Genomic DNA, 23886 nt, shown 5'->3' on the forward strand with positions numbered 1-23886 from the left:
CTTGAAAAGAGCATTGTGGTGGTATTTATGATGACTCAAACATGACACAGTGCTGATATTACAGACAAATACTGAAATACTTACATATGTTCTTATAAAAATTATGTAGGAATTAAACATTTGTTGTCTAAACCAACAAGTATTGGTTAACCTATATTTAACTAGGAAAGGAGCACTATAAGACAATTGATCATTTCCACTGAAAGACACTTTATTGGTTTCATAGTAATGTTTTCAATTTTATGTGAACTGTAATCTAATTCCTAACTACAGGTGAATGTACAAATTGATTCGCTTACAAATAACAAGTCTTCATAAAAATATAAATATTTACTATTGTGTTAAATATTTTTATATTACTGTCTGCTTTTATATTTAATTATGATGATGATCTATTTATGTTACTTGACTATTTCTTGAGAATTTCTGCAGAATATAAGTTACTGACTAGGAAAACATACAGGCTTAATTCTATTTTAAAAAAATAGAAACTATCTAAGAGGATTTAAAATTGCTTAAACTGTATTTTATAAATCATGATGTCAATAATAACTGAAAGAGGAAAAAGAAAGTAGGAAATAGCTAAATAAAATAAAACGAAGATAAGTAGGTACTGTAAAAATCAAACATTGCTAAGATTCATCTAAATTTTACAGCCAACATTTCCAAGACATGAGTAAAAATTAAGAGAAAAACTACAAGCACTAAATATTTGGAAATGCTGCTGCATATATTTGCCCTCTTAATTTATATATATATAAGTTATATATAATATGTTATATTATATTATATCTAAGTATATATAGCAAAGTATATCTAATTTATATCTAATATATATAGCAAAGTCCTTTGGTAAGGATTATCAATTATATATAATATATAAAGCAAAAAACAATTATATGTAATATATAATTTATAAATTATATTATATATAAATTAAGAGGGCAAATACATATATACACACACATATATATATATTAGATACAGATATATAATTAGTTACAGATTTATGTCTGTCGGCCAGGCTGGAGTGCAATGGTGCGATCTCTGAATGCTGCAATCTCTGCAAGGCAGTTTTTTTGAAGAAGAATACCTACAGGAGTTGCTCTAATAAGGAGCAAAGGCCTAGGACAAAACTACAGTAGTTCAGAGAATAATATTTGCCCTGCAGCAATGAATAGCTAGTGGAGCCAACTAGAGAATCAGAGATAAGATTATACAAATATAGGGAACCCTTTCATGAGAAGGTGGCAGAGCTAAACATCAGGGAACCTTTTCAGTAAATGTGCATCTATAGACACACACACACACATATATGTGTGTATATACATGCACATTTGTGTATATACACACACATACAATTACATATCTGCATGTATATATATATGCCTCTATATACACATAAACATCTCACACATACAAATGTAAGGAGTCACTTAATACTCACTGATAGTCCTTACCAAAAAGTAAACATTTCTAAAACATTGTTGAGTTAATCCAATTCCATAGCCTTGGTTCTTTTAAAATGCCGCAAGTTTCATAAGAAAGAATAGTAAATATTTCCCCAGAAATTAAAATCCCCATCAAATTCATATGCGAGTGGTATTCTGAATATTTATAATATCACAGTTTTTATCCACTAAAATTTCTAAGACTTTGACCTTTTAGATTTTCTACACACTCAGAGAAATTATTTTGTGTAATCTATTAACAGGCTACATTAGATTCCCCACTTAGCAGAGAACAAGAGAAAAATAGTGAAGAAGTATCTTTTGGTTACAAGTAAATGAAGCATCAGTAAAAAGTGTTCACCTGCTCTGGCATGTCACTGCCTGTTTACTCTCTATGGGTCAGATCAAGAGGAGACCTGAGAGAACAGGTGTACAGTAGGTTACTGAGCAGGCACAATAATCCAGGTATGTGTAAGGAGTACACATTGGCATCAGATACAAAGGGAAATGAAGAGAAATGAGAGGTTTTTCCATGTCTTTGCTATTGTGAATAAGTCTGCAGTGAACTTGGGAGTGCAGATATACTTACTAGTGGTGTATTTCATTTTCTTTAAATAAATACCCAGTAGTGGGATTGCTGGGTGATATAATAGTTCTATTGTTAATTTCTTTAGGAACCTCCATATTGTTTTCCATTATGGCTACATGAATCTACATTCTCACCTACAGTGCACAAGTGTTCCCTTTTCTCTATACTCTCACCAACACTTGCTATCTCTTGTCTTTTTAATAATAAACATCCCGAGAAGTGTGAAGTGATATTTCATAGTGGTTTTTATTTGTGTTTTCATGATGACTAGTGATGTTGAGAACCCATTCATATAACCATTGGCCATTTATTTGTATGTGTCTTCATTGGAGATATGGCTATTCTGGTTCTTTGCCAATTATTTAATCTGGTTATTTGACTTTTTGCTGTTGAGTTGTATGAGTTCTTTTAAATAAATCCCTTATCAGATAGAGGAATAAATAAAGAAACTGTGTTATATATTTATAAAGGAATATTATTAAGTATTGTCAAGGAAGAAAATCTTGCCATTTGCCAGAACATGGATGAGTCTGGTGGACATTATGCTAAGTGAAATAAGCCAGACTCAGAATAAAAATATTGCGTGATCTTACTTATATGTGGAATCTTTAAAAAAGTTCAATGTACAAAGATAGAGAATAAAATAACACGTCAGGGGTATGAGGAGGGAGGAAATGGAGAGATGTAAGTCAAAGAATACAAAGTAACAGATATGTAAGATAAATCTAGAAATCTAATGTATAACATGAGGACTATAGTTAATAATATTGTATTATATTTGAGATTTGTGATGGGTGAGTAGATTATACTTGCTCTTTCCATACACACACAAAAATGAGTAACTTTGTGAGATGATAGATATAATTTGCTTCACTATAGTAACCACATTAATATCTATATGCATAACATATTGCATACCTTGAATATATATAATAACATTTATTTTATAGAAAAAGTGTGCTAAAAAACTGGACTGGAAAAAAGAACCTCACTGTATGACATATTTCTGTCATCAAAGTGTGAGGTCATCTTTTGTGAGTCATTGCATTTTCTGGACTTCTTTGTTCTCATTTGTATAGTACTAGCTTAAGGGCTCTAAAGACTTATATTTCTAAAATGTATGTTAGTCAACTCTAAAAATGTTATGATTTTGATGATGGTGTCTGAAACCAAAGATAGGAAATACAGTTCTAGAAACCAGGCATGGGAACCCCTTATGGAAAGAAATGATAGAGGATTATAATGAGGAAATGTGGCAGAAGTAAGTGGATCGGTGCATAGAAGGATAGTTAAAGGAACAAGTCTTGCCAAACATAGATCAATGAAAGTGATGGTCCCTGTGAACTATTTTGTTGGAACAACTTTTCAAAATTACTAAATAAATTCACTTTAAAATATCTGAAACTAGTAAGTGTCTACAAGTTGAGTGGTTGAAGGAATTGAATAAGTTTTGGAAAAGAGAGGCAGAGTTTTCTTCTCATGCATTTTATTGTTCTTGATTTTGAATCAAATAAAAGTATTACCCATTAAAATTATATGAATAAGAAGAAATTCTACTTCAATAAAATATGCTGTATGATATTAAAACAAATGTTAAACAGCATTATAAAATGTTAAGACAAAACAGCAAAGCATACATACCATTTAGGACCACAGTGAAAGCTTCATGTTAGTGAAGTATAGAATGGATTCCTATTAGAGTGTATCAGTTTATAAAATTGGGCTGTGATGAGAAAATTCATGATGCCAGCTGTAAACAAAACCACAGAAGCTATTTGATTTTGTGTCATTCGTGTTCCCGTTCTTATTGACACAGTACATAGTGTTTCAACAAATACATATTTCTAACAAGATCCATGACATTGAATTCCATGTTTACAGAAAGATACTTTGAAAGCTCAATATTTTTAAATAAATATGTATTTTTTAAATCTGGGCACTAGATTGGGCGCGGTGGCTCAAACCTGTAATCCCAGCACTTTGGGAGGCTGAGACGGGCGGATCACAAGGTCAGGAGATCGAGACCATCCTGGCTAACACGGTGAAATCCAATCTCTACTAAAAAAAAAAAAAAAAAAAAGAAATATGAAAAACTAGCTGGGCGAGGCGGTGGGCGCCTATAGTCCCCGCTACTTGGGAGGCTGAGGCAAGAGAATGGCATAAATCCGGGAGGCAGAGCTTGCAGTGAGCTGAGATCTGATCACTGCACTCCAGCCTGGGCGACAGAGTGAGACTCCGTCTCAAAAAAAAAAAAAAAAAAAAAAAAAAAATCTGAGCACTAATTTTAAATGTATAAGTACTTATTCCATATGATTTCATTTCTTGTTACTGAATTTTAATGAGAATGCTTATGTTATCAATATCTGCAGGGTTTTATTTTGCTTTTTAAAAAATTCATCAAAGCAAGTAGGTATATTAGAGAAGAGAATTAAAGGAGCTAAATAATCATGCCCATCCTCATCCTCAACTGGATCCTCTTTCAAGCTCAATTCAATAATTACTGTAAATATTTATCAACCTTCTCCAATTTGTTTAATGTACATGCTACACTATATTTTTTAGTGAAAAGCATTTCCAAGTTCCTTTAAATTTCTCCACTAATAATACGCCTTGGAAAAGTTTATGATTTACAAATTACACATTACAGTGAATTGTTTAATAGCTACATTTTATTAAGCCACCAATCTATATGTTGAAAATTCCATAATGCATATGGGAATTAGGAATATTTTATATTAAAAGTTACATTCTTTTGCCTGAAAAAAAAATAAAAAACAAAAAAAAAATACATTACTTTTACAATTAAGAACAAGGAGGTGAATTGAGCTTTCATTTTGTAACAATGTCTTGCTTGGTAAAGAAAGACCGCTTCATAGAATTGAATTCATCCTGAATAAGACCACAGTCTTAATTTACTGTATTATGTTCTCTTTAGGAACATTAGTCATCCAGGTGACAGCAAGTGATGCTGATGACCCTTCAAGTGGTAATAATGCTCGTCTCCTCTACAGCTTATTACAAGGCCAGCCATATTTTTCTGTTGAACCAACAACAGGTATTTGTGAATGAAACAAGCAAAGTTTAACATGATTCTAAAGAAGGCAATTGTCAGCAAAACTTATCTGCTTAGAAACATGTTTAACAGTAGACCTGATATGCCAATACATAAAAAGATTGCAATTCCTAAGCATTTAATTACTTTTAGTCTTTTAGCTGATATTTCTAAGGTTAGGAAATTGGATTTTCCATGTCCGTAGCACAAATTACTTGCATATGTGGTATAAATCATATAAAAGGATTCCTTTAAGTGAATTAGAAAAAGAGACAAGCAACCCAATTTAGAAATAGAGGGAAAAGGCTTTTATAAGCAATTGACAAAGAACAATATTCAAAAGCCAGTAAGCATATTAAAAATGCTCAGCCTCATTAGTCATCAGGGAATACAAACTAAAACCACAATAAAATACAGCTGCATACCCCTACAGAATGACTAAGTCTGAGTATGAGGCTAAGTGTACAAATTGTTATGAGACATTCACCTAAAAATAATTCTGTATTTTACATGTTTCTGATTTACATGAATGCAATATTTGATTCTTTTTCTGCATTGCTTTACCAATTTGCATTAATCAATTAAATATAAAATAAGTAGAACACATGCTTTTATCTTTTCTTTAAATAATCATATGACCCTAATTCATTAAACAAATATTAATTGTTATGTTCAAAACAAGTATTAGGCCCATATAAATTTTTTTCCTTTAGGAGTTTATAGTCTCCTCTGATTTAAAAAAAAGTATATAACTAATCATCCAAGAACGTGAGAAGTGCCAAAGTCGTAAAATGCTATGGTTTTTAATATAAGGAAAATATTATTTCCAGCTTATATCAAAACCTTTAAAGAATTAAAGTATTGTGTTCGATCTTTAAACATTTCTTATTTATTCACTCAGTAAATACTGAATGTCTCAGCCTTTTTCAGTGAAGCTTTCTTTAGAGAATCTGATCCTAAAAAATATTATTTGTGTGACTGTGTTCTTAATTCTCTCAAGAATGTACATGGCCTTTAGTTTTTCAGATGCACGGAAGGAAAATTATTGTATTATATGCAACGAATGCCTCAAAACATTAGACTTTAATTCCCTCCCACATTCAGGTCTCAAAAGGCTGAATATGTACCAAGTGTTATACAACTTGCTAGATTTATAAAGGTACAAAGTTGCAAAATTTAAAATGATATATAATAGTAACAAAAGAAAGATGCACTCATGGACTCTTCTTTCTTGGAACTTGCAGATAGATATGAAACATGAATAGTGATGTACACATACATTCCACTGTGGGTCATTATGAAGTAAAAGCAAAAAGTTCCATTGGGAGAAAACAAGTGAGGCTGACTTTATATTTTGTGGTCAAGGCAGAACGCCCTGAAATCAGAATTTTGGCTGAGCCTGTAGACAAGGAAGGGAAAGCGGAAGATGATTCCAAGGCATGGGAAAAATTAGGGAAATTCCTGAGGTGGGAAAGAGTTGAAACTCTTAGAATAACAGGACACCAGTGTGGAGAAACACAGCAGAGAGAAGAAAGGGAGGTGTCTAGAGTACAAACACATGCTGGGGCATACCGGGCCTTCGTGACCATGTTTTCTCTCCACCTTGCACACTGACTTTTTAAATATACTGAGTAGGTTAGCTAAACTATAACTTGCATTGCTGGAGAAGAGTTGGTATGGACAGCAACAAACATGGATCAAATTACTGAAAGCATAAGTTCTGAAGTGCATAGGATCCAGAAATACATATTCTTTATTCAGTCTAGGCTGAGAGGAAAAGTTGAAAGCTAAGTAGGCGCAGTTAATGGGGAACAAAGACTCCTACGTCCCTCTCCCTTGAGTCACATACAGGGAAATGCTAGCAGCACTTGCGCAACATTTTCAATGCTTTCCATCGGGATTCAGATAATTGGTTACAAATGTGAAACACTTCAGTCCGCAGCTAAAATCCCCTCGTGTTATGGTCTCATTTATCTTTTAAAAATACATATAATCTTTTTTTAAAAAAATTATATTACATTAAATTTAATCCAATATATCAAAAATACTACCATTGCAACAAATAATCAATACAGAACTATGGAGATAGTTCACATTTTTTGTTCTCAGTCTTTGAAATCAGTTGTGCCTTTTATACTCATATGTCAATTTTTTTTCACAAATTCATTGTTTTTTTTTTAAATTTCCTTTTATTTTAGGGTCAGGGAGTAAATGTGCAAGTTTGTTATGTGGGTAAATTCTGTGATGCTGAGGGTTGGGGTACTAATGATCCCGTCACAGACAGGTAGTGAACATACTACCTGATCAGAAGTTTTTCAACTATCTCCCTCCCTCCTTCCTTCCCCTCTCTAGTAGACCTGAGTGTCTGTTGTTTCCATCTTTATGTCCATGAATATCACCATTTTTATTGAATATTTTGTCCGCGATATATTTGGGTATTGGCTATTGTCTATTTTTTGTGAATGTCTATGTGTTTCCCAAATCTTTAGAAATGTTGAGCCCTCTTCTATGAACCTTAGGTTCTTCTCAGTGATAATTAATTTATACTAAATAATCTTATAGAAGTTAAGCATTTATTGCAATATTTATCATTAATTATCTTGAGTTTGAATATATCATATACATGTATATACACATACACACACAGACACACACACGCATATAAAATAACTGTGGGTCAACAACCAGGTTTTCTTCAGATCTCATAATTCTAAGCAGGCTTCAAAATAATAAGGGCATGATATTTATTTCATAAATTTGGTATTATAATTTACAAATTTATCAATAATATACTAACTTCAGAGTTTCAGGGACAAAGTTAATTGTAGCAAGCCGATATTATGTTAGAAAAGATAGCAGAAAATAGTTTAAAGTAAAAAACAAGACATTCTTTTTTTTTTTTCTACCTGTGGATTATCTTAACATAGTATTTTATTAAGGGCCTACCAGTGTTCCTAGTATTGTTCCTAGTATTGTGATGATCACTCTAGACTCCAGGCAGTGTTGACATTTAATTTATTATTATTATTTTTCTCCAGGGAAGTCTCTGTCACATTGTAGTGGTTCAGCATATAGCAAAATAATGTATAGTGCAGTGGTTAAGAAATTAACTAGAACTTTGTCATGATTAATAATGAAATAATTGGAATTTTATTCCCTTTTTAAAGGAGTCATAAGAATATCTTCTAAAATGGATAGAGAATTGCAAGATGAGTATTGGGTAATCATTCAAGCCAAGGACATGATCGGTCAGCCAGGAGCGTTGTCTGGAACAACGAGTGTATTAATTAAACTTTCAGATGTTAATGACAATAAGCCTATATTTAAAGAAAGTAAGTAAAAAGCATTCTAAATCTTCATTATAATATAAATGTAAGTGTGTTAAATATAAGTAGATTTTATTGGTTTCATTCTAAAAATACTATATTAACACTGAAATTATATAAAATAAATTTGCCAATTGTTCTGGTATGATTATTCTAATTCATGTTGAAAGTTAAATATAAATGAAAGAATAATGTGTTGGTTTCTATTCCTGCTGTAATAAATTGCCACAAACTTCGTGGTTTAAAACAAATGTATTATGGGTTTCATTGGGTTATGATCGAAGGATTCCGGCAGGCATTTCTCGCGGTAGGATCTAGGGGAGTATTCACTTCCTAGTTCATTAAGGGTTAGCAGAATTCAGTTTACAATATTTGTAGAGTTAAGGTCTCTGTTTTCTTCATGGCTGTAAGTTGGGAGACATCCTTAATTCCTGAAGGCCTCTTTATGGTTCTTGATTTAGCCCACACATCCCAGAAGCAGCAAGGAGTGCCACATGCTTCACACACTGACAACTCTCTAACCCACACATTTGCCTCTTCTACTTTTAAGCACTCGTGTAATTAGATTGAATGGATAAAGCAGGATAATATTTCCATCTCGAGGTCAGCTAATTAGCAACCTGAATTCCATCTGCAAACTTAATTCCCTTTTGCCACTTTCGGTAACATATTTACGGGTTCAGGGGAATTCGGACACAGGTATCTTTGTGGGGTCCTTCTTCTGCAAACCATAGATAACCATTTAAAAATGACTTTTTGTATTTCTTTTTACTTTATAGCCAGAATAGGCCACACCTGCTCTAATAATTTAAGCAATTACTACAAGCTAAATATAAGCACATGGTATGCTTCATAAAATTATCTTATGCAATTGTTGGAGGAATTTCTTTTCTAGGAAATTTATTTTTCAGGTTATACAGTTTTAGCTACAGAAATACATTTATAAGCACTTCCAGAAAGCAGAATTAATTATCATGCTAGGAAGAAAATTTAATTATCATGGAACAAAGAAAGGAACCAATAAAAAATTATACCATAGCATGATTTCTTAGTTGATTATTTATACACAGAAACAAAACTATCTTTTGATTACTTTTTTTCTCATCCTTTTCTGTACCTTGCCCCCATTCCTCAAAGTCAAGTGAAATCATGTCATTTTTAATGGCCCAAGTGAAGTATTACTTTCACTGACTTCCTTCTGGTAGTTGAGTCCATGAATAAGCACAGGATGTTGGCGTCATACAAATTTGCTTTTAAACCCTGAATTTTCCATTCATTAAGTGTACAGATTTGAGAATACTGTTAATGTGTGTGTGCACACACAAATGCCCACACCTAAATAATACAGACACTACTGAGTATAGCATGCAAGGTTATTTTTGATTTTTCAATAAATATCACAAATCTCAATTTTTTATTTCTGCCCTATCTCACCATTTTAAATTTGGTCATATTAAAAAATTACCACTGTTATATGGGTTGAGAAAACAGTTCCTCTGTGGATGGACGATAGGCAAACGGGTCAGAGTTTGCACCTTCATCTCTCTCTGTGTAGTGTAATGTATGATGTGTGTGACTATCCACAACATTAATGAGGCCTCTGAAGGCGAGAGGAGAACGCCAAGTTAAATATGAAATATCCAGAACTTGATAAAATAATTGGTGTATAATATGTGGGAAATAGTGACTGGATTCATTCAATAAATTTGGTCTAAATTTTATGCAGATGATGATTAAATAGCAAGTAGAAGACTCTGGAAGACAGGAAGATTCCCAAAGAACTTGTTGCGATAAAATATCCTGAAGCTTCTACTACCTTTCTCAGTTTCCCTCTGATTTTTCTCAACTTTGATATTAAAATATTTTATTTTTTTTTTATTTTTTTTTTTTTTAATTTATTTATTATTATTAAACTTCAAGTTGTAGGGTACATGTGCACAACGTACAGGTTTGCTACATATGTATACTTGTGCCATGTTGGTGTGCTGCACCCATCAACTCGTCATTTACATCAGGTATAACTCCCAATGCAATCCCTCCCCCCTCCCCCCTCCCCGTGATAGGCCCCGGTGTGTGATGTTCCCCTTCCCGAGTCCAAGTGATCTCATTGTTCAGTTCCCACCTACGAGTGAGAACATGCGGTGTTTGGTTTTCTGTTCTTGTGATAGTTTGCTAAGAATGATGGTTTCCAGCTGCATCCATGTCCCTACAAAGGACGCAAACTCATCCTTTTTTATGGCTGCATAGTATTCCATGGTGTATATGTGCCACATTTTCTTAATCCAATCTGTCACTGATGGACATTTGGGTTGATTCCAAGTCTTTGCTATTGTGAATAGTGCTGCAATAAACATACGTGTGCATGTGTCCTTATAGCAGCATAATTTATAATCCTTTGGGTATATACCCAGTAATGGGATGGCTGGGTCATATGGTACATCTAGTTCTAGATCCTTGAGGAATCGCCATACTGTTTTCCATAATGGTTGAACTAGTTTACAATCCCACCAACAGTGTAAAAGTGTTCCTATTTCTCCACATCCTCTCCAGCACCTGTTGTTTCCTGACTTTTGAATGATCGCCATTCTAACTGGTGTGAGATGGTATCTCATTGTGGTTTTGATTTGCATTTCTCTGATGGCCAGTGATGATGAGCATTTTTTCATGTGTCTGTTGGCTGTATGAATGTCTTCTTTTGAGAAATGTCTGTTCATATCCTTTGCCCACTTTTGGATGGGGTTGTTTGTTTTTTTCTTGTAAATTTGTTTGAGTTCTTTGTAGGTTCTGGATATTAGCCCTTTGTCAGATGAGTAGATTGCAAAAATTTTCTCCCATTCTGTAGGTTGCCTGCTCACTCTGATGGTAGTTTCTTTTGCTGTGCAGAAGCTCTTTAGTTTGATGAGATCCCATTTGTCAATTTTGGCTTTTGCTGCCGTTGCTTTTGGTGTTTTAGACATGAAGTCTTTGCCCATGCCTATGTCCTGAATGGTACTACCTAGGTTTTCCTCTAGGATTTTTATGGTATTAGGTCTAACATTTAAGTCTCTAATCCATCTTGAATTAATTTTCGTATAAGGAGTAAGGAAAGGATCCAGTTTCAGCTTTCTACTTATGGCTAGCCAGTTTTCCCAGCACCATTTATTAAATAGGGAATCCTTTCCCCATTTCTTGTTTCTCTCAGGTTTGTCAAAGATCAGATGGCTGTAGATGTGTGGTATTATTTCTGAGGACTCTGTTCTGTTCCATTGGTCTATATCTCTGTTTTGGTACCAGTACCATGCTGTTTTGGTTACTGTAGCCTTGTAGTATAGTTTGAAGTCAGGTAGCGTGATGCCTCCAGCTTTGTTCTTTTGACTTAGGATTGTCTATTAGAATATTTAAAATATGTTTTAAAATTATCTTCGTTACTCAAATCTGAATATGAGATGATGGTCTTACTCTTAGTACTTTCATTCAAATACGAGAGTGGGTGAATCTGATACTGGCCTCCGTACTCTTGTCCACACGATTTTCCCTTGTGGGAATCCCATTACCCTCCTCTCAATTTAAATGCTCAATACCTATACCCTGTGTTGTGGGCAACACTCTCTACTCTCCCAATTAAAGGCATCTCTCAAACATCCCTCTCCCTTGTGTTAACAGCGTCCTCTGCTGGTTCATATCTGTCTTATCCAAACATATTTATTATTCTTTTTTCTCACATCCTAAAACAAAACAAAAACACTTTCGTGCCTTCACTTCCACACTCAGCTAAAGATGCTTTGTATTTCTCCTTTCTCGTTAGATAATATTTCTTAAAAATGTTGTGAATACTTACTGTTTTCAATTAATGACCTCAAAATCTCAGAACTTACTCCATTTGAGCTACATCCACACTACTTTACCAAACTGATCTGATCATTGCTATCAATAACCTAAATGGAAGTAAATGCAATGTCAATTCTCAGTTCTGATAACACTTGATTTATTGGAAGAATTTGACATAATTGATCAACCTCTCCTTGAAAACCTTAATGTTCCATTCTCATTAGCTTTTTTTTCTATCTTACTAGTCCCTGTTTTTTCATTGTTTGCCTTTTCTTCTTCTATATATACTTTAAACTTTAGAATATACGTGAGTCAAACTTTTGATCTTGTCTTTCTTCCCTTGTATACTCATTCCTTTATGATTTTAACCAGAAATATGGCTTTACATACCATCTCTGTGCTGACAAGCTCGTATTAAATATACATCTCCAGACTGAACTTCTCCCATGAGCTTCACAAGAGTACATCTGTCTACTCATCAACTTCATATATTTTATATATATATTTTATATATATTTTATATATATATTATATATATTTTATATATATATGAAGGGTTTCAGAGGAGGGGGCAGCTGGAATCAGGAGCTCAGTTAAGTGCATATTAGGTTTTAAATGTGTATTATATATAATATATATGTGTATTACATATAAATGTATATCATATATAATGTATAAATATTTCTATATAACATAACAAATATATAATAGATTTATATACAATATACATTCACTATCTATCATGGATATAACATATATAATATACATATGTAATATATAATGCAAATATATTATACATATATAATACACATTTAAAACCTAATATACACTTAACTGAGCTCCTGATATATATACATACACACACACACACACACACACACACATATATTACACATTTAAAACCTGACATACACTTAACCGAGCTGCTGATTACAGCAGCCCCCTCCTCTGAACCCCCTCTTCCTACAGATTTTCCCATCACAGGTACTCAAACATCCAGGTTTCATATTTTTCAAGCCAAAATCTTGCTTATTCAGTAGAAACACGACTGTTGTGAAGAATTAGTGATCCCACTCAGATTATGGTGGCCATACTCAAGTCAACTATAATTTTTCACTCAGCCTGAATTGATGACCTCTACAATTCTGATAGCTCCTGGCTTTCAACATTCTGTGAGCAAATGCACATACACGCAACACACACATACACATACACACCCACACACATACCCTCTTCCTTCCCTGCATAAAGAATTGAAGCTACTTTTTCTACGTTTCTTTTTCTCAGAGTGAAAATTTAATTCTCTGCAGATGCTATTGTCTCCGCCTTAGAAAATATCCAAAACATGAACACTTCTCACCAACTACATCTCTAGCACCTTGGCTCATGCCACCATCTTATTTTGTCTCTGTTAGTACAGTAGGCTCTCATCTAGCCTCTCTGCTTACACCATTGTTCTCCTTTAGTTTATTTTCATCACAGCTTTATAATTTTGTTAAAATGCACATCTGATCATATCACTTGAAGGTCTTCCCATCTCCCTCACAGATACAAAAGTCCTTAGGTTGAATATCACCTAAATAGTCCTAATGGTCTGAAGTAATCTGCCATTGTCCAGTCCTGTCTCATTACCTCTTGAAACCTTAGTGTTTCTATCTGCCCCTTTGCTTACTAAGAAGCCAGCACCAGGCAACTTGTCCTCTCTTTTCCCAGAATACTCCAGACTCGTTAGCTTTTCCTCTTCTTGAAATTATTTTTCCCCAGATATTCATTTCCTTTCTTCAATTCTTATCCAAAAGTCAAATCTACAGTGAATACTTTACACCTTATCATTAATTTTAAACTATTCCACCAGAATACTACCTTCATATATACCAGTAGCTCTTATTTATTGCCTGTTTTATCATCAAAAATATGAGCTGATGGTGGCAGCTTTTATATATATATATATATATATATATATATATATAGTCACCTGTTCTAGCCCCAGCCTCTAGGACAGGGCCTTGTAAAAATTGTGTTCAAAAAAATAATTTTTGAAAGTATGGAAAATTGTATAGACAAAATATTGACTGAGGAAAATACTTCAGTTCTTTTTCATTTTGAAGGCCAATAGTTTAATATCAACTCAATAACATTTAAGTTTTAAACATTTGCTTTCACGTTCATGGCAATGTCCTTGTTTTCTGCAGATTAATGTCTTAGTGACTTTTAATTTTCCAATAGCATAGACAATTATTTTAATTTTTCTATAATGTAAAAAGCACTACTATATAGTCAATCTTCAACATCTGCTCTAAAAAAGTAGTAAAATATTAGCACTTTAAAAATAACATTTATCTCACTTAAAAATTAAAGTCTCAAATGCAATCTTTGAAGTGACTGCCTCCTCCATGCTTCTAAAGGAAATAGGAATCCCTTTAAAGAATTTTATTATATGTGCATCTTTTTTAGAATTCTAAGGAGTTTCATTTTTTAGAATATTGTATGTTTGCTGATGCCGCTTGACACGAATAATGCCATATATTGACATGGATGAAAATGCAATTGCAAATAATAATTTAAAAATAGTGTAGTTCTATATCAGTTTTATTCAAATTACTCCTGAAAAATAAAATTTAAAAAATCCCAGCAATTTATAGTTATATTTATGTTTTTAAAATACATCCGCAATTATTTTCTCAGGACCAAATCAACTAGGTCATCTTTGACTACAAAATATTTTTTCTATTACATTCATTTACCAACTCTTTTCAATCTGTATTTCCTTGCATTTCCTCTGTGGCTAACGTAATGCAGGCTCAGACCCTCAGAAGCTCTCAGAATCAAACTGTTTTTCTTGGAACTCAGCTATTTGCATGCAGACTCTCCCACCTTTATTCCACATGTATATTCATTCAGTAACTTCAGGTATCAGGAATGTTAGAGTAAAATTGAAAGTTATTTCTGTCGAATTTAGTTTAGTATGGTTGAAGGATACAATAAAAAATAAAACATGAACACTGAGGAGACACGCATGTAAATAGAAGTAATATTGGTGATAGACTTTCCTAAGATATATTCAAGAGATGATGATAGATGCTCAAATGAGATATTAGAAAGTATTTATATTTCAAAAAAAGGGAAAGAGACTATATATGGGGGCAGAGAGAGAGGAAGGTAGAAAGAAGGAGAGAAGGAAGGAAGGAAAGAGGGAGGGAGGGAAGGAAGGAAGGAAGGAAGGAAGGAAGGAAGGAAGGAAGGAAGGAAGGAAAGAAGGAAGGAAGGAAGGGAGGAAAAAAAGAAAGAAAAATGAGAAAGAAAGAAAAAAGAAAGATTAAGAATAAGTAACTGGGAAAGGTAGGTATGGGATTCCCTAGAGATCATAAATAAAGAATGCTATAATTGCAAGTTTTCTATGTTAAGTGTTTATCCAAAATATCTCAAATTTTGTTTTTAAAGGTTTATACCGCCTGACGGTCTCTGAATCTGCACCCACTGGGACTTCTATAGGAACAATCATGGCATATGATAATGACATAGGAGAGAATGCAGAAATGGATTACAGCATTGAAGAGGATGATTCACAGACATTTGACATTATTACTAATCACGAAACTCAAGAAGGAATAGTTATATTAAAAAAGGTAGACATGTTAAAATTATTTGCCTTGCAGAATAATGCAAAATTAAAACATATCCTGTTTTGTGTAGCTGGTTAATTTTTAACTCATTAAATAATTGAAATGAGAACCTGTAGTTTCTATTTTATGGAGAAAAGGATTTTAGAGATGATATAGTTATTACAGAGCTTTTTGAATTATATGCAGAACATTGTTTTAATTCTATTAAAAGAAAACTTTTTGGAAAATATCTTAAATACTAGGAAATTAATTCTCAGTTTCATTAGATGTTTATGCCCTCAAAAGTATAATTTTATCTCCAAACTAAAATAGGTAACTGACAATATACACACAGATGTGTTATGCCTGATTAACAATTACATCAGAGAGATCCATGTACATAAAAAGAAAAATCTAACTGAAAGGCCACTGAGACTTATTTTAACAGGTAAAACTTTTTTTCTAAGTAGTATCTTGGGTTACTAAAGCCGTTTCTTCTGTGTACACTGTATTTCTTTGCAGAAAGTGAATTTTGAGCACCAGAACCACTATGGTATTAGAGCAAAAGTTAAAAACCATCATGTTGATGAGCAGCTCATGAAATACCACACTGAAGCGTCCACCACTTTCATTAAGATCCAGGTGGAAGATGTTGATGAGCCTCCTCTTTTCCTCCTTCCGTATTACGTATTTGAAATTTTTGAAGAAACCCCACAAGGGTCATTTGTAGGCATGGTGTCTGCCACAGACCCAGACAACAGGAAATCTCCTATCAGGTATGTCTGTAAGGTCAGTTTTGCATTAATATAAAAGTAAATATGAATTAGAGTAAAAATAAAATTGCTTTCTTTCTCTCTCTCTTTTTTTTTTTTTTTTTTGATTAAGGGGGAGTCTCACTCTGTTGTCTAGGCTGGAGTGCAGTGGTGCAATCTCGGCTCACTGCCACCTCTGCTTCCCAGATTCAAGCGATTCTTCTGCCTCAGCCTTCCTAGTGGCTGGGACTACAGGCATGCACCACCACGCCCGGCTAATTTTTGTATTTTTAGTAGAGACGGGGTTTCATCATGTTGTCCAGGCTGGTCTCCAACTCCTGACCTCGTGATCCACCTGCCTCAGTCCCCCAAAATGGTGGCATTACAGGTGTGAGCCACCGCGCCTAGCCTGCATGCAAATTTAAACAAGGTTATATCTGTATCTACATTTCTGTATGTCATACTTAATTTGTAACAATTTAAATAAAATAGGGAACCGCAATGTCAGTTAAGATGCAGTAAAATTGGTGATTTCAAACACGTACAAGAAAGAGACAATTACCAATTAAAATTCAGTGCATTACAATTCCCTCTTAATTGAGGAAAGGAGATAAGAGGGAAAAAAATTTTTTTTTTAAATCCCCAATTAGAGCTGAAACAAAGCTGATCAAAATGTGGCCTATTTAAGGCTGGGGGCGGTGATTCACACCTGTATTCCCAGCACTTTGGGAGGCCGAGGCAGGTGGATCACAAAGTCGGGAGATCAAGACCATCCTGGCTAACCCGGTGAAACCCCGTCTCTACTAAAAATACAAAAAAACTAGCCGGGCGAGGTGGCGGCGCCTGTAGTCCCAGCTACTCGGGAGGCTGAGGCAGGAGAATGGCGGGAACCCGGGAGGCGGAGCTTGTAGTGAGCTGAGATCCGGCCTCTGCACTCCAGCCTGGGCGACAGAGCGAGACTCCGTCTCAACAACAACAACAACAACGTGTCTTATTTAAATATTATGTACTTCAAATGATATTCAAAAATCGGGAAAACTTTTATAGCAGTGGTCCTCAAGCTTTCTGCCACCAGGAACCAGTTCGGTGGAAGACAATTTTTCCATGGTTGGTGGGGTGAAGGGGAATGATTTTGGAATAAAACTGTTCTGCCTCAGATTATCTGGCATTAGATTCTCGTAAGGAGCTCCGTACCTAGATCCCTGACATACACAGTTCACAGCAGGGTTCATGCTCCTATGACATTCTAATGCTGCCCCTGATATGAGAGGAGGCGGAGCTCAGACAGTAAGGCTGGCTCCCCTGCCCTCACCTCGTGCTGTGCAGCCGGATTCCCAACAGGCCATGGACAGGTAGCAGTTCATGGCCTGGGAGTTGGGAACCTGTGTTTTACAGGATACCAGTTAAAGGAGTTCAAAGGGTTAGAAATCTATTCTTGTTTTACAATTAAACGAATATTTGCCACCTATTAAAATAGTCTTATTTTCAGTTACTATGTTATAATTTATTTCCCTTTGTTTTATTTTTTGTGTGTTTGTTTTAGTATTTGAGGTATAGTCTGGTTGGGCATAAAAAAACAAAACTTGTTACATAATTATTTTTCCAACACCTTTCCTTATTCATCTATTTTCCATAAACCCTCATGTATTAATTAAAATGCTGGCTACTGCTTGGCTCTGTGAAGGTCTTCAGTAGCTCAATGAAAAAGCTCAATTTAATTTTTGATACCAAGAAATGTTCCCACTTTTCCATTATAGTTCATTTCATAAAATGTTGCCTTCTGATATGCATATATAGTTCTTAATTAGTCATAGAGATTTTAGTAATTGTATAAGTGCATATCAATTATTTACTTTAAAAAATATATCTATATACCTATTCATTTTTCTTCAGGGAACACTAAATAATATGGAATGTTAAAAATGCTTTGATGATTAAGATATTCAATATGTTATCATTTATAATAATAAAGTATTGAAAACAATTTTAGGAATACAAGTGAATAAACTATAATTTATCATGCTGGTGATGCATAGATAACATTGCATACATTTTAAAGCACAATAATACACAGTGAAGAACTGCATGCTTACTACATGTGAAAATGCTACATATATATGAAGAAAAACATAAGGTGTAACCAAATCTTAAGAGGTTTTGTATTTTATAGTATCACCATTGGTGTCTACTTACTTCAGTATGAAAATATTTTAGCTAACGATTTTCACTTTTACACTGGCAATTATTACTTTTTAAAATAACTTGTATCCATCCAAAAATACGTTTTAATGGTTTCACAGATGTTTTTTCTTTTAAAAGTGGCTTTAAATAATATTGCTTTTTGTACATATGTTAGGATCACTGAGGATACAGCAGTTTTTGTTGTTGATATTGTTGATATTTTTTCCATATGATATAGCTTGATTTAACAAACATTCAAAATACATCATAAAAACAAAATCAGATGCATATGAAAATATCCACTTCAGCACATTTCAGGAGCCTTCTTTTTGGGTTTCTTTGTTTATTTCCTTTTTTCTTTGTAAGCAAAAGATCCCCAAAATGTTAGAACATAAAATGCGAAATGATTTCAATTTGAGTTTTAATTTGATAATATCTCTTCTTTAATACTCACTGCATGGTAAGAGCTATGGAAACCAGAAGAAATATTAGGACATTGTATTTTAGCTTTAGGGATGTTTCTTTGTTTTGGGAGAAACACTAACACATATTAAACATAGTAAATTAGCCCCAATTCATTAAACTCATATTAGTTTTTCCTACTGAGTAAGAATCACCTGCTGTTTCTGTAAAGGATGGAAATTCCCAAACTCAGTTTCATTAAGTCTTGGGTGGGAAAAATAAACTGGTTTAACAAAATATTATTGCTGTAGTTGAGGTCGTAAAAGCTTGAGAAGCAAGATCTACCTTTATATGAATTATAGTAACTAACCATATGTCAATTAAAAAAAATGGGGCACAGAAATGATGGAAAATGTGATATTTAGACTTGAAAGTGAGATGATAGAATTGTTTTAAGGAGCCTAGTGTAGTAAAAATTAGAGGAGCCCAAACAATCTATAATAAAATTTCTACCATAAAATTATTAAGAACTTTATATGAAATTATTCTTAATTTTTTTTATTTTATCACTAAGACTATGTATTATTTCAGAGGACTAAATGTTTACATCCCTCAAAATTCATATTTGAAATCTGAAACACCAATGAAATGGTATTAGAATGTGGGTCCCATATTTGAAATCCTAAATCTCAATGAAATTGTATTAGGTGGGTACAAGAAGGTGGGTCCTATAGGCATCAAGTCATATGAGTAGAGCCCTAATGAATGGGATTAGTGCCCTTACAAAGGGGAACCCAGATAGCTCTCTCAGCCTCTCTCTGCCTGTCAGGACACAGAAGTCAGCAGTCTGCAACTGAAAGATGCCAATCATGCTGGCATCATAATCTCATACTTCCAGCCTCTAGAAATGTGACAAATAAAAATCAGTTGTTTATAAGCTGCCCAGTCTATGGCAATTTTTAATAGCTGTCTGTGATGACTAAGAAAATTGCCTAACCCTTTTGGACTTCAGATACAGGGATTACTCTTTTGCTATCAATGGGTATGATTCACTTTTTGGACATTATTGAAGTTTCCTTTTAAATTAAGCCTAAAGTCAAATTTTGAAATATTTTGTAAGTATGAGAAAGATAGAGTATTCTTTCCTGTTTAAAAAAAAAAAAAAGAGCAAATAAAACCCAAAGCAAACAGAAAAAAAAAGGAAATAAAAAGATTAGATCACAAGCAGTGAAATTGAAAGCATTGGAGTAATATAATGAAACCAATAGCAGATTCTTTCAAAATATTGCTAAAGTTTATTAATCTCTATCAAGAAAGACCGAGGGACAAACAGAGAGAGAAAGAGAAGACATAAATTACTATAAAGTGAAAAAGGGAGCACACATATTGATCCCACAGACATTAAAAAGATTATAGGGCTACTTTGAACAATTCTATGCCTATACATTTAGATGAAGTTCTTGAGAGAATCCACTAAATTTATATTAAAAGATAAATAACCTTAGCATACACACACACACACATATATATATTTACAAACAATCATATATATACAACCACATAAATATGTACACATACACATGCGTACACACAAGCATATATATATCACCAAAAAGTCAGTTAAAAACCTTCACAAAAACAAAGAACAGTTCCAGTAAAAATTGATGCCACTGATAAATTCTACCATATGTTACAAGCAAAGAAAACTACAGATCAAGATCCCTCATAAACAAATATAAAAATTCTTTACAAATAATTGTAACTCCAGCTATTTGTGAAAAGGAAAGTATATCCCTATCAACTGGAGTGCACCCAGGAATACAAGGATGCGTCCATATTTTAAAATATTTTCATGTAAATTACCATATTGATAGATTAAAAAAGAAAAGTCATATATCATCTCAATAGACAAAGAAAAAAACATTTGACAATATTCAAAATTAATTTATTGTAAAAACTATCAGCACAATATGAATAGAAGGGAAGATTCTTAAACAGATACAGAGTATCTACAAAAGAATGCTACTAATATTATACTTAATTATGGAATATTATGCGCTTTTTCCTTAAGATTGGAAACAAGGTAGCAATGTATTCTTTCACCAGTCCAAATCTATAATATTGGAAGTCCTGGCCATGCAGTAAGTGAGAAAAAGAAATAAAAACATACAAGCTGGAGAGAAATAATGTAGTTTTCTTTATTTGCAGATGGCTTGATTATTGTCTAGATAATTCCATAAAATTCACAAAAATGCCCAGTAATAAGTGAGTTTATCAAGGTAGAAAGATACAAGATTATTATAAATTAAACATATACTGAATAACACCCAGCAATCCTACTCCCAATCATTTACCCAGGAAAAAAGGAAACTTTGTGTTTTGGGTTGAGTCGTGTCCCAAAGATACAAGTTGAGTCCTAACATCCAGTACACTCGAATGTGGCCTTGTTAAGAAATAGAGTTATTTTGGAGGTAAATAGTTAAGATAAGGTCATACCTGAGCAGGTATGTTTTTAATCCAAAATGACTGGTGTCCCTATAAGAAGATAGACACTGGGAGAGGACTGCCATGTGACAACTGAAGCAGAGATCAGAGCAATGCATCTACAAGCGGAAGAATAGCAAGGACTGCCAGAAATCACTGGAAGCTAGAAACGAGATGGAAGGATTCACCCCTACAGGCTTCAAAGGAAGCATGACCCTGTTGATGCTTTGATTTTGATAACTCTCATAGAGTTAATTTATTGTTTTCAGCCACCCAGCTTGTGGTGTTTTGTTGTAGCAGGCCTAGAAAACATACTCACTTATTTTGACATGAAAACCTGTATGCAGGCATTTATGGCAGCTTTATACATGACCTCCAAAAACTGGAATTGACTCAAATATCCTTCAAGAGGTGAATGGCTTTTTAAAAAATAAACAAACAAAAATAAACAAAGCCTGTGGTACTTAAACTAAAAAGATACGACAAAGGAAAGGAGGGTGATAAAATTGTTCTGCGTCATTACGTGATGGCAGACACATGACTATTCATCTGTCCAAGTTCACAGAATTCTTCATGATATAGAGTAAAATACTAATTAGTGTAAACTCTGGCAAAAAATCAAACAGAACTTTGGAGATATTCCTAAAATGGAAGGCAAGCTACTGCAAATGTACTTTATTATATTATAGACAAATAACATAATCAAACGGAGAGGAATTAGGAAAATATAACCTAAGTAATTTTGGAAGAGGGTATTTCATTTCAAAATATAGAGACCAAAAAAATTGCTGTTCAGAGGAAATGTACTCTACATACTGGGTATATTTTTTTACGTGGTTACTATTTAGGGATTGCAGTGTTACTGTGCGTGTATATTGGGATTGAACACGTAAGTAAATACATTGTAGATAAGAAGAGTAAGATTCATTATTGTCAAAGGAAATGGTTACAAATGAAAAAATGAGAAAAGTTACATGAAGGTGTGGCACTGGATTAAAATCTGAGGTATGATACACTAATGCCTTCTTAGTATATATGCAGACAGAAGGAATTATATGGAAATAAATATAGATGTGTTTGTATACATACATATATTTCCTGTTGATGTCTGCTCAAAGCACCTAAATACAATGAAACTCAAGAAGCAATGGAAACTCTTAATACCTAGATCTTGCTTTCTAATGCTGCTCTCCAATCAAAGATACTGCAACTCATCTGATAACTAGAATCCAGAGTTGTTGTAAGGAAAAGACAGGATTATCCTGGAGCATCTTGTGGTTCCAGAAAGAAAGTATTCAAAAATGTTAACACTACTCATCTATGGATACTGAAAATTAGTGGATAAATGTTTGAGGAGAAACCAGAACATTTTAAAATAGTTTCCTGAGATCTTTATGAATTACAAAAGAAAAAAATAGCAACTTTACCCCAGAGAAATGGGGTCATCATCACCTAATCAAGTGCTCAATGTTAATATCGCCATTCATGAGATATGATGAACGTCATGTTCCCCTGATATGATAGCCTGAGAAAGTATATCATGTCTGTGTTATTCCTGCCAAAAATATGTAACCTTAGTCTAATCATGAGAAAGCATCAGACAAACTGAGAGACACTCTATCAAATAATTGACCAATACTCTTCAATAGCATCAAGGTCTTGAGAGACAAGAACATTGAGGAATTGTGGAGGAGACTAAGGACACAGGAAAATGAAAGGCAATATTGGGTTCTAGATTAGATTGTGAAAGAAAAAGAGTGGAAAAAACTGTGAAATCCAACTGTAGTTTGTAGTTTGATTAATTACATTATAGCGATTAATTTATTAATACGATTAAAGTTTTATATAAGATTTTAACATTAGAAAAAGCTGAGTGAAGAGCATGTAGAAATCCTGTGTGCTATTTTTGCAATATTTCTGTAAGTCCAAAATTATTTTAAAATGTTTTTAATTGGATTAGTGGGAAAATTCCAAATTTTTAATTTTGCTGAGGTGATGATGGAACATATCTAAGTAAGGCAGCTGTTTACATATTTATGAATTTTCTGATGTTTGTCTCCCTAGTTTTAAAAATGGGAAAAATATGTATGTATTTTACATATATGTAAAGTTTAAAACCTCAAAGCCAAACAAATTTTGTCCAGTGAAGGTGGAGTGGGGGAGAAAAATTTACATAACGAGAATTTGTGTTTCTAAAAATGGTTAAGAAAAATGATACATATTACACATCATTGCTTATA

At 33.5% G+C, this 23886-nt stretch overlaps 1 protein-coding gene across 1 annotated transcript in view; it reads left to right on the top strand.

The window, feature by feature from the left end:
* Nucleotides 1-23886, top strand: part of CDH19 (cadherin 19) — a 107292-nt gene that overhangs the window by 48322 nt on the left and 35084 nt on the right. The window contains exons 4-7 of the mRNA XM_073006245.1: nucleotides 4976-5095; nucleotides 8260-8424; nucleotides 15667-15851; nucleotides 16350-16603. Coding sequence (XP_072862346.1) covers nucleotides 4976-5095; nucleotides 8260-8424; nucleotides 15667-15851; nucleotides 16350-16603 — 724 coding nt within the window. The remainder of the gene's footprint in view (nucleotides 1-4975; nucleotides 5096-8259; nucleotides 8425-15666; nucleotides 15852-16349; nucleotides 16604-23886) is intronic.

This window comes from Chlorocebus sabaeus, chromosome 18 (genome assembly GCF_047675955.1).
Source record: "Chlorocebus sabaeus isolate Y175 chromosome 18, mChlSab1.0.hap1, whole genome shotgun sequence".
In the NCBI taxonomy this organism is placed as follows: domain Eukaryota; kingdom Metazoa; phylum Chordata; class Mammalia; order Primates; family Cercopithecidae; genus Chlorocebus; species Chlorocebus sabaeus.